General features: G+C 36.3%; 1 protein-coding gene across 2 annotated transcripts; it reads left to right on the plus strand.

The window, feature by feature from the left end:
- The first annotated feature begins 8,154 nt into the window (after positions 1–8,154).
- LOC112508247 (pentatricopeptide repeat-containing protein At1g10270) lies at positions 8,155–10,777 on the plus strand. Of its 2 annotated transcripts, XM_025113043.1 has the most exons (2): positions 8,425–8,617; positions 8,728–10,777. In XM_025113043.1, the coding sequence occupies exons 1-2, from the start codon at positions 8,521–8,523 to the stop codon at positions 10,485–10,487; spliced, it is 1,857 nt and encodes a 618-aa protein (XP_024968811.1). In that variant the 5' UTR covers positions 8,425–8,520; the 3' UTR covers positions 10,488–10,777. The 2 variants fall into 2 exon arrangements, with proteins under 2 accessions (XP_024968809.1, XP_024968811.1); XM_025113041.1 differs by having other exon boundaries at positions 8,155–10,777.
- Positions 10,778–12,729: the final 1,952 nt, after the last annotated feature.

Below are 12,729 nucleotides of genomic sequence, written 5' to 3' on the forward strand. Positions count from 1 at the left end.
AACAACGATCTAAGTGTGAGGGTATTCAATAAGTGATATTTTAATGTTGGAATTACCTAACAATTAATATTGATTGGATGTTAAAAATGGCTAATTTAAGTTGAGTTGATATTTAATTATATGAGACCATTTAAGAAGGGAAAAAAAGACAATTTGATTATTTGTTTTTAGTCTCATCATGTGGAAGCAGACCTAAAGGATAAAAGGGGGAAAAAAAGTTGTCCAACAGCGTAGCCCACTAGCAACTGTCTAGCAGCAAGAAGCCTAAACAGAAGCCCAACAGCAGCCCATGATGAAACAACAACAACAACAGTTGCATCCTAAAGCAGCAGCACGTCTTCCACAAGCGGTTTTTCGATCGATTGGAAAAACTGTCGATTAAGAAGGAACATGGACAGAACCAACAGGGGATGTCGATTAAAAGGAAAATAAGCAGACGTGAAGAGAAAGATAAGATATGAGCAGATCTCGATACCAGTACCTGTCGATAGAGGACTGGAAGCAAAAACGGTCGACTGGGGAGGTAGCAGACAGACTGAGGGAGAAAGGGCAGAACCAGAAATCGATTTCATCAAGGGAACATAAATCGATCAATTGGCAGAAATTGAGACGAGCATAAACTGAAGTTGGGAAGTCGATAGAGGTAGAACTCGAGCAGAATTGGAAAAAACAATCGAGAAAGAGACAGAGAACGGAACCATAGATCGAGAGGAGCAGAAACTGGAAATCAGGAGAGGCAGAATTCGAGGACCAAAAATTGTTGATTGAGAAGGAGCAATCAATCAGAACTGGAATAGGGAAGAAACAGGAAGCCGATTTCCAGATTTTGGGAAGCGATTTTGAAGACGAATTCCTGGTTCTTCATCAATTCCTACATTTAAATCCTTTAATAAGCTCTTAGTTCTAGCAATGAGTAGCTAATATTTTAGTTCTAGCAAATGGGTAGCTAATTGACTATGAATGTAATTGAGTTGAGACTAGATTTGGGTTATAATCAATTGATTTCATTTATGCAATCCTTGTACTCTTTTGTTTTCTTTGGTTCAAATTTGATTTGGTGAGTTGGATCCCTTGCTTAGTCTAATTTGAAATCGAATTGCTAGAGTAATTTTTTAATCTGTAATTATTCTTGAAATTGCTCTTGGAAGCAAACAGTACCCGGTTGACAAGTGTGTTAACCCCATGTATTGTAGGATGGCATAATCTAACTCAAATAATCGTCGTTCAATTATTGTTTAGTTTCGGTATTTGTATAAACTTAATGCAATTGACAATTGAATTCAAAGTCTGTGACTGTTCAGTTAGTTGATTAGGGGTTAGTAGTTGGGGCGTCTCACGCTAGTCATGTTTTTTCCTAACAAATAGAACATCGATGCGTGTTGGTGTTCAAGCTGATTTGATATCTTTTGATAAATAGTTTGAGCGAGTCGATGATATATAAGGCACATGATTAGTCAATTGATGCTCATTGCTAGTCCCTTTCCTTTTATTGTTTAAAATTCTCAATTTATTTTGCATATTTATGCTATTTATCAATCATCCAACTCCCCCCATCCTTTATATATATATATATATATATATGGGCTTAATCAAATGAGAACTGATTAGTTTGTGCTAACTGTAAGGTTCAATCTCAACCACAAATCAACGGATAAATTAGAAAATTAATAATTATGGTTGTTTGAGTTAAAATTATAAATAGAGGGCATATTATGTATTTTTAAAAAACTCATCTCTTCTCTTTCATCTCTCCGATCTCCAATCTCCGGCCTCCGGTGAAATCGGTATCACAGTATATCACAATGGGTATCACATTGTGTATCACAATGTGTATCACATTGTGTATCTTTGTTTTTATGATTTGAGTTGGTATCACAATGGTATCACAGTATATCACATTGTGTATCTTTGTGATTACTTGGTACCTGCCGGATTAATGTTCACCGGAGGCCGGAGATTGGAGGTCGGAGAAATGAGAGAGGAAAGAGGAGTTTTTTTAAAAATACCTAAAATGCCCTCTAATTATAATTTTAACTCAAACTACCATAATTATTAATTTTCTAATTTATCTGTTGATTTGTGGTTGAGATTGGATCTCACAGTTACCACAAACTAATCAATTATCCCTTGAATGGACCCCTATATATATATAGGATTGGGTTCACGTGAGACCAAGGGTTTTTCGTGAGACCCGTAAAACCAATTTATGTTCATTGATCAACTTTATAAGCTAATGATCTAATGGTCTAAAGTTGCACGGTGACAATTTTGTGATTATTGAGAAGTCTCATGACAATTTTGTGATTATGAATGTTCAGATTGTAGATCTAATCCAAGGGTTGAGAATTGGTTTTACGGGTCTCACGAAAAAGCTTTGGTCTCACATGATCCCAAGTCTCTCTCTCTCTCTCTCTCTCTCTCTCTCTCTCTCTCTCTATATATATATATATTATTTATAATGAATTTGCACATGATTACGTCTTGGACTTATGGTTAACACCGAGTCCTTGAGGAAACGACCCTACTTATCACTATCACAAGTTTTGTTTTAGAGGTAATAAGCTTAATTTATAAATTTTATTGTTTGTCGGACTCGACCCCCGTCACCATGCAACAATGAGATTAGGGATTCGAATGACAATTGTACGATAAATGATTTCTGCCACAAGGTGCACATAAAACAAATCCATATGGCCCAAATGATTGACCTATTGATGAATCCATGTTCATGAAAAATTAAACTCAAAGACTTATTGCTAGTACACACATGGTGACGTATGACAAGCAACAAATGTGGTAGAAAAATTAGTCTCTCAAGAACTCAATCTCCCCATAATGAAAAATATATGCCCTATCCCCAACAAGGAGGCCAAAAACTTGTAGTTGGGTTTAAATAACCCCAAAAGGCTATGATAATTGAGTAAGCATGCAGGTATACATGTCCATCCAATATGTCTTCAAACAAGTAATAAAATAGTAAGAACCAAGTATCATATTGCACATGGATAGGTTTCTTAAATTGTGAGATCTCACGATGAAAATAATAATTTCAGATGATGAAGTCGAAAAAATTGGTTTGGGTGAGTGACAATTAACAGTAAGTAATAACAAGAAAGTAAAAGCATGGGTGTAAGATCTATTTGGAGTTTCAGCTCAAAGTGTAGCAGAACCTTGCTACATCATAACATGAGGTTGCTACAACAATAGCTCTCAACATCACACTATTGGATCAAACAACTTTCTTTAGGATTGCAGTCGGATACTTGTTGCAGTACCCTTATCATATCAATATTGAGTACAAATCTAAGCATGGTATTAGACTTATCTTTCTTTCCATATAAGTATGATTGTATCAGTTGCTACAACAAGTTGCAACATTCTACAACTTTTTACTTCTCTTTGTTATGTTGTATTCTTTATAATCTCCTCTCATCTTAATGAAATAACATGCGTCATTTTGTCAAAAATCATTTAGATGTAACATCAAAAAGTGAAGTGAATAGTGGAATTGATAGCTATTGTGAAAGCAATTATTCACTTGCACAGTTGGCTTATTCTCCCAACTTTCACTCATACCCAAGCTAGGGTGATTAGTCCATCATCATTTTGCAACGAAATTTAAAGATATGAATGTAAATGACTTGAAAGTAAACTTATTGTGAAAACTGAAGAACTTTGCTGCAGAAATGTAAAGATCAAGAAAATAACCAAAAGATCAGAAACTAGATAAACTTGAGAGCAATAGAAGAGAGCAATTTGAACCATTTACATACTCTAAGCAAAGACACTACCGCTCCTTTTATACTCAACAAGGAGATAACACAAAGGGTAAAAACGTGTGGACTAAACAAACGACAACCCTTCCATGAAAATGTGTTCCTTGGTTGGAAAAAAGGAAATTCCATCAAGTCAACCCTAATATCACTTCACACATGAGATGGAACTCCAAAAGTTCAGGTCAAATCTTTTGTCTTTTATCATATTTGTCTTTATTGTATTGTCGCAACATCTCCGCGGCATGTTAAAGCGACTTCACTATTCATCCCAAAACTCACCAAAATAGACTATTTTAATGTTAAAACTCCAAAACAAGGAAAAATATAAAATCATAACAAAAAGGACTCAAACAATCCATTTAAGGATGCAAAACATAAAATAATAGTGGGGACATTTGTCAAAGTCATATATGATAACAATATATATATACATACATATATATATATATATATATATATTATATTATAATATATTATATTATATTATTTTTCTTAAAAGAAAATTAGAGAGAGTAAAAAGGACGTAAATGTCCTTTTAGAGTGTGTTTGGTATACAGACTACATGGGACGAAATGGGACAAAAAAATAGTCTCATGTTTGGCATGTCATGGACAAAAAGAGCATAGGACAAGGTGAGACTATTTATAATTTTCGTAGACAAATCTTGAGATTTTTTGTTCCACCAAAAAAGGTGGAACAACATGGGACAAATTACAAAATTGCTTTTATACCCTCAAATAAACCTAAACCTAAAGCAAAACAAGAGAACATACAACTTCCATCTCCATCGACAGCCTCCATCAGCTTTCAGCTTCCATCGTCTCCATCATCTTCCAGCTTCCATACATCGTCTCCATCGACAGCCTCCATCCATCCTCCATCGTCTCCATCGACAGGTTTCAAATCGATTTCAAATCCATCATCTCCATCGACAAGTACGGTTTCAAAGCTTGATTGATTTCACTTTTGCTTGTTACTCCATATTTTGACATTGCAAGCTTCAAGTAAAGATCGGTTTTAGGGTTTTTTTTGTTTTACATCTTTCCTCGAATAATTGTTTGATTGATTTCAATTTTTTTGTGTATATGGTTATATGGCATGATTTTAACGAGGACGATGATATGTATGTGTAATTGTTGCTAATAAGTGCAAAACCCTGATGGTAAAATTGATGTGAAAATTTACCAAGAATCATATAAAATGATCAGTGAATTCATAAACGAAAGAATGAGGTTTAAAGCAAAGTAGGAGGTCCTTTTTGATGTTGTTTGTGGCTCAATCATGCAGAAAGGGCAGTTCCTTTTGCCATGTTTTACCTTTGAAATTTCATTCAAGGTTTAAATTGATTTGTTACTTTGAACTTCAAACATTTATGATGTATGCTTACCAAGTTTTCGATTTCTCATTGTTTTTGCTTAACTATTATTTCTTCTGGGTATTTTGTAGTTATGGATCGGAATCACTTGGTTGTACTCGTTAATATATGGTATATTTACATTCAAATGCTCGTGTATCTGCTATCCCTTATGTTATGGTTAATTGAATTGGAGAATAGAAACAATGAAACAGAAACTTTGAACCAAAGAACATTCACGAGACTTTAAATTAGATCAATCAAAATACACCGTATTACACGCGAAAGTGATGTAAGTTGTATAAATGAGTTGCGAATGAATAGAAACGCTTTTTCAATTTTGTGTAATTTGCTTAAAACTCGTGGTGGATTAGTAGATGATGGTAATATGACAATCAAGGAGTAAGTTGCTATATTTATAAACATATTAGCACACCACTAAGAATAGAACTATCCAAGTTAGGTTCTATAGGTCGGGGAAACTATAAGTAGATATGTTCATCGAGTGTTGCGTGATTTATTGCATTTGGAAGACGTCTTGCTAGTCAAACCAACTCCAATAGAAGAGGATTGTACGAATTTACGGTGTAAATGGTTTAAGGTGATTGATTGTTTGCACTTTTTATACAATATATAATATAACATCCACTTTTTAGCTAAAATCTTTTTTATAGGGTTGTCTAGGAGCAATAGATGGAACTTGTATTGAAGTAATTATACCAGAGTCTGATAAACCTAGGAATCGAACAAGAAAGGGACATATCGTGACCAATGTATTAGGTGTTTCCACTCGTGATCGAAAATGTGTTTATGTTTTAGCTAAATGGAAAGGTTCAGCTACCGACTCTAGAGTTCTACGAGATGCTGTTACCAGACAAAATGGATTAAAAGTCCCACCCGATAATTATTATTTGGTTGATGAAGGATATATCAACGGTGAAGGTTTTTTTTTTTGGCACCATATAGGGAACTAGGTATCATTTACGAGAATGGGAAGATATTAGTCGTGCACCTGCTAATAAGGAGGAATACTTTAATATGAAGCACTCACATGCTAGAAACATTGTCGAGAGGTGTTTGGCATCATGAAGAAAAGTTGGACTATATTACGAAGTCCTTCTTTCTATGTGATAATATATCAAGGGAGAATGATCTTAGCGTGTGCTTTGTTGCATAATTTTATTAGGACATGCATGACCATTGATCATCATGAAAATTCAACAATCACTATTGAAGATATGTCTATTGTGGAAGACCACTCTTTACCGTCCGAGTTCATTGATGTTTTTGAGGCAAGCAATGAGCGGTCTCAATGAAGAGATGATTTGGCCGAAGCGATGTTTGAATCTTGGATGTTAAACCGTAATTGAGATTGGTATGGATTGGTGTTTGTAACGGAGTTATATTTGTCTTGTTTGTAACGGAATTATATTTGTCTTGTTTGCAATAAATTATATTTGTTTTGGTATTTGGTATTGTCTTCGTAATGGAATCTTGTTTGTTTGTCTTCGGTATTTCTTATTGTTTTGTATAAAAAAAATGGCTGATCGTCGTGGGTGGACAACGGATGATGAAGACTTGTTGATCAACAATTCTTCAAAGACATTGTCATCAACGGGGGTAGATGTGGCAATGGAAGCTTTAGGTCGAGTACTTATGATGCTTTTGTTTCAGAGATGAAGGAAAAAATTCCCGGTATTAGCATCACATCGGAACATGTACAAAACAAAATCAAGCGGCTAAAAGATAAATATTCTGCCGTTTATGATATGTTAAAATACAAGTGGATTTGGATGGAATGATGCAAATCAATGTGTGACTGTCGAAGCTTCCGAAATTTTGGAGGAGTATCTAAAGGTTAGATACTAGTAATTATAATGAGTTATGTATAATGTTTTTTGTTACTTTTCTTAATAATTGTTTGTTTGTTTTTTGTCGTAGAAACATCCCAACAAAAACTACATGCTAATAAGCCATTCCCGGCTTACGAGCGGTTGAAGTTGGTGTTTGGGAAAGATTGAGCTTCGCAAAACATGGCCGAATCAGCTACAGACGCACTAGATAATATGAATATAGAAAACAAAGAAGATTTGCAACTGAAGTTGATGTTCCTTCCTTTCTAAGTCCTTCAGGTACAACTTCTCATTTCTCAATTCCTCCAAGTGAAGGAGAAGGAACAGGTAAAAAGTGAAAAAGGACAACCAGGTTATATAAGCTAATGGAAGAAACCAAGAATGAAATCCATGAAGCAACCAATCAAATGAAAAAGTTGGTTTTGATCATCTAGGATTCTACAACCGAAATAGATGGCTTGAGCAATGAGTTGAGACGACTTGGGCTTGGTATGATTGAAATCATTCGAATGTAAGTACTTTGGGGACAAACCATCCCAATATCGTTTTTGGAAGAGTTTGGATGATTACATGAAAATAGTTTTTGTGAAGTCAATTTACGATGAAGACAAGTAATATGTCTTAGAAGATAGTGAAACAGTTGTTGCTTTGTTTGGTTTTTGGTACATTTGACATGTTTTAGGAGATGACGAAAACAATTGTTCTTTTTTGATATTTTTTGGTACATTTGACATGTAATCTTAGAATGTTAAACTTTTGACGACGTGACAAATGTTATTTACAGTTGTTGTGTTTAAACTTTTTAAATTATGTACATATTCAGAATTTGTGGTAAGACAAATGTTATTTACATATGATCTTGAAATGTTAAAAAAAGTATTGATATCATAGATTAAATAATTTAAATATATTTTGGTTGATTTGTTGTCATTTACAATCATTATATGATATAAAATAACATTAAATAACATTTAGAAATAATATGATCATTTTAATAATCTTGTCCTGTCTCATCCGGTCAACATATCAAAAACTATTTTAATGGACATTTGTTAACAGAACTAAAGGGGCTATTTTTATAACGAAATACAAACCAATATTCAAGTTTAAGGACTTGAAAAATACACAATTGACAGCCAACGTTTACACCAATCTTTTTAGCTTCATCAGGAGGGTTTAAGCGTTAGGGTTCTTCCAACCATCGCCATGACGCTATCTCGCTTAATCCTCCGTTCCCTCCGCCGTCCCACAGCCGCTGCCTTCCACCACCTCCTCCCATCTCCACCGACAAACCCTACCTTTCTAATCCCTATTAGATCTTTCGCCTTTTCTTCAGCAGAGGAAGCAGCAGCCGAACGCCGCCGTCGCAAACGCCGCCTCCGCATCGAACCCCCACTCCACGCCCTGCAACGTGATCCCAACGCCCCACGCCCAAGACGTGACCCTAACCAACCTGACACTACATCTGCGCTGGTTGGACCTCGACTCAGTCTCCACAACCGCGTTCAATCGTTAATCCGAGCCGGAGACCTCGACAATGCCTCCGTCGTTGCTCGACAATCTGTTTTCTCCAGCACTCGTCCCACCGTCTTCACCTGCAACGCTATCATCGGCTCTATGTATCGTGCGAAGCGGTATTTGGACGCCATAGCTCTTTTTACCTACTTTTTCAAGCAATCTAACATAGTTCCTAATGTTGTTTCTTACAATTTCTTGATTATCTCTCACTGTGAAAACGGAGAAGTTGATAAAGCTCTAGAAGTCTACGAACATATAAAGGAGAATGCCCCCTTTAGCCCATCTGCAGTTACTTTTCGCCATTTAACCAAGGGTTTGATTGATGCCGGACGAATTGACGAAGCAGTGAACTTGCTATGGAAAATGGTGGGCGATGGCCACGGTGCTGACTCTCATGTTTTCAATAATATCATATCTGGATTTCTTAATCTGGATAATCTAGAGAAAGCCAATGAATTTTTTGATGAGCTTAAGGGTAGGTGCATGGTTTATGATGGTATTGTTAATGCCACTTTTATGGAGTGGTTCTTCACTAAAGGTAGGCCAAAAGAAGCTATGGAGTCTTACAAATCTTTGTTGGATAAGGAATTTAAGATGGTTCCTGCTACATGCAATGTGCTTTTAGAGGTTCTGCTTAAATGGGGCAAGAAAGCCGAGGCTGAGGCTTTGTTCGATAGCATGTTGGATAGGCACACCCCACCTGTTGTCCAAGCTGTGAATTCCGATACTTTTAATCTAATGGTAAACGAATGTTTTAAGATGGAGAAGGGGTCAGAGGCATATAGTGTTTTTAAGAAGGCGGGTAAGGCTCCCAAGTCCAAGCCTTTTGCAATGGATACAGCGGGTTTCAATAATATGATCGCACGGTACTGTGAGACTGATATGGTAGATGATGCTGAGAAAATGTTTGTGGAACTGTGTGGCAAGTCGTTATCACCTGATGTCAACACTTATAGGACCTTGATTGATGCTTATTTTAAGGTAGGAAGAATTGATGATGCTATGGAGAAGTATATCAAGATGGTGGATACTGGCTTGAGAGTGATTCCCACTTATGCCAACAAATGGTTCTCTGAATTAATTGAGAACGGAAAGATTGTGGAGTGCGAGCCAATTTTGACTAAAATGGCGGAAAGAGACCCGAAACCAGATGCTACTACCTATGATATTGTGATCAGGGCGCTTTGCGGAGCTTCTAATTATGACACAAGTTTGTTTTTGTTACAACAAATGGTCAGGTATGGTGTTGGTGTAGCCCCTGTACTTAAGGAGCATGTGTTAGAGGTCTTTGATAAGGTAGGGCGCAGGGAAGAGATTGATCGACTTCTAAACGCCAGATGGCCAGGTTATACTGCAAATAGCCCACCCTATGGAAATGCACAACAGCATGGTGGTGGAAATCCAAATGGATATCGACAGCAGACTGAAAGTATACCTCATGGCAATGTGAATGGGTTTGGACAGAGGCATCAGTATGGAAATGGACAGCAAAACAATAACGGAAACGATTATGTGAATAGACAGCAATACAACATTAGGAATACACAGCAGTATGATAATGGAAGCAATAGTGGAAGTGGACATCAGTACAACACCGGAAGCTATAATGGAAATGAACCACAGTATGGTAATAGAAGCTATAATACGAATGGGCAGCAATACAACAATGGAAGCTGGAATGGGAATGGGCAGCAGTATAACAGTGGAAGCTATAATGCCAATGGACAACAATACAACAGTGGAAGCTATAATGGCAATGGACAGCAATACAACAGTGGAAACTATAGTGGCAATGGGCAACAGTACGCAAGTGGAAACCATAATGGCAATGGGCAGCAGTTTGGAACTAACTTGCAGAACGGAGGTGGACTACACCATGGAAATTGGCAGCAGAACGGAAATGGAATGCAGAATGGAAGCGAGCAGCAGCATGTAAATGGGGAGCAAGGATACGAGCAGCCTCAAGCTGGTTCTGCAGCAGCTTAGGTAGGGCATTGCGGCTAGTAACTACGTTGCAAGGTATTTATTCCATACTTCCAGTTCTTGGAATAGGTAAAGAAAAAGGCAACCAGATTATATTTTGCAAGAAATGCTTGTCTCACCTTCTACAACCATGAGGTGTTTTTCTTGTGAACCATTTCTTGGTTTATGGTATCCGTTGAACTGTTGGTTTGGAGTTTACTTGTATGTAATTTATCTAAATGCCATTCAGTTATCTTTCTTTTGTTATAGTTATAGCACAACATTGAGGTTATAATGATAAATTATTATGAAAATTTCAGTTAAGTTGATGAAGCAAAACTTGGATGTTCCCATGGGAAATAGCATGTTGTGGAACTGTCAATGAGCATATTTCTTTGCTGCTATTCGTTATCGTTTATCTTTTGATGACTGTCGTTTATCTTAGCTGCTATCCACTCGATAGACAATGTTTAGGTTCCGAGTGTAATGTATATATTATGGTGGTGGTGGTGGTTCGTAGGTTTACAACCTTCTATGCTTCTATCAATGCGATTTTCATAACCAGTTGAGAGTCCATCTAAATCACTATAAGGATGTACTTGGTAGCCCTACATTTTACAATGAATAAACGAGGAGCGGATAGGTCTAAGTGGCTATTTGGCAGTTGCTGAATGATTTGGTGCAGAATGATTAAGAGGCTTTCATGGTATAGTGCAAAATGAAATTTAATTGTCTGGTAATTGTTTACAATGAAATTATAGCGTTGAATGGTTATGAGAGGCTCATGATACAAAATCATTCATAAGGTTTTGAAACCATTAAGAGGCAGACTTTTTTTAGGCCAAACAAGATTCACCTCTTAACTATTCAGAGACCATCTCTTTATGTAACTATTAAGAGGTAAACAAACAACCCCTAAATAGGATAATTTTATGATCTTTTTTTTTCCCACGAAATACCCTTAAACAGAAGACAGTAATATCTGACTTAATAATCATAGATTAATTTAAGAGTTAAGTTAAGAATGTGAGAACAAAATCTTCATTTACATTCAGCTACCTTTATTTACTTATTTCTATCATCATGACCTTAAATATATGTAGAAGTTTGTGTAAGTGACATAAAAGTACATATAAATGTAAAGAAAAGGGAAGATCAATGTAGCTAAAGGTATCGAAAGTAGTTGAAGGTTCTTATAAACAAAGCGTAGCTTCTTACAAGAACAAACATTGTAGAAAGTTCTGACTAAGATCGACCTCCATTCCAGAAATAATTGCCTTTTTTATATCTATTTTCCAACTTTTATCTAATAATAATGCTAATAATTTTGTTTCTAAATTTTTGCGTCCTAATGCTTTAACTCCTATAATTACTAAGGGGCTGTTTGGTAACCTCTTAATGGTGACATTAAGAGGGAACCTCTTAATCGGTAAGAGGTTGGAGTTGTTTGGCATACAAAATTGAACCTCTTAATGGTGACAATCATCTCTTAACGATTTAGCATGTAAGGGCTTGCCTAATGGTTCAGATCCATTTTCTTCCTTATTTGCCCTTCACCTTCCCACAGCGTTTCTTCCTTCACACCTTCCCTTCTTCTCTCTTTTTTAATTCCTCCACCTCACCACGTTCATTCATCCTCTTCTGCAAYTTATATTATTAAATCCCTTTTGACTTCCCCTTCTCATCATCTCCTAATCTCCACCATTTTCTTCCCCTTTCCATCCACACAAATGGGTCTATGTAGTAGCAAAACCAAATGGGCATCTCCGGAGCCGGCTGTCCAAATTCCGGTCAAAGGTATGCCTGCAAATCGACATTGAAAAAGAAACTGATCACAAACGTAAACTCCATTRTGGTATCGAATAAGCTTCTCTGTGACAAAAATGGGTTTGGAAATCAAGAAAAAATTTCAAGATTTACAGCTACTGCAATGATGAACATTCATCATTCTCTTGTTAGATGGGGTTTAGAGAGAAAATTAAAGTTTCTATTTTTATTACCTCAAAATGCTTACATAATTCGTACCTTAAACATGTTTTTGCGTTTTTGGAATAGATGAACTTGACTTGCACCATGAAATTACCTGATTTCTCCGACGAAACTTTMGGAATTTTGAGTTCTCGGTTGACATCCATGGCGGATTTGGGTGTTTTCCGGTCAAAAACATTGAATATTTTGTCTTCTGTGTCGAAACCCACATCGAGAAGATGACATGGATGGAAGGTCTTTTGGTATTCAAAACAGAGGGTTAAAATGGTAATTTATT

Source organism: Cynara cardunculus, assembly GCF_001531365.2.
Source record: "Cynara cardunculus var. scolymus isolate 2C chromosome LG 2, CcrdV1, whole genome shotgun sequence".
Lineage (NCBI taxonomy): Eukaryota > Viridiplantae > Streptophyta > Magnoliopsida > Asterales > Asteraceae > Cynara > Cynara cardunculus.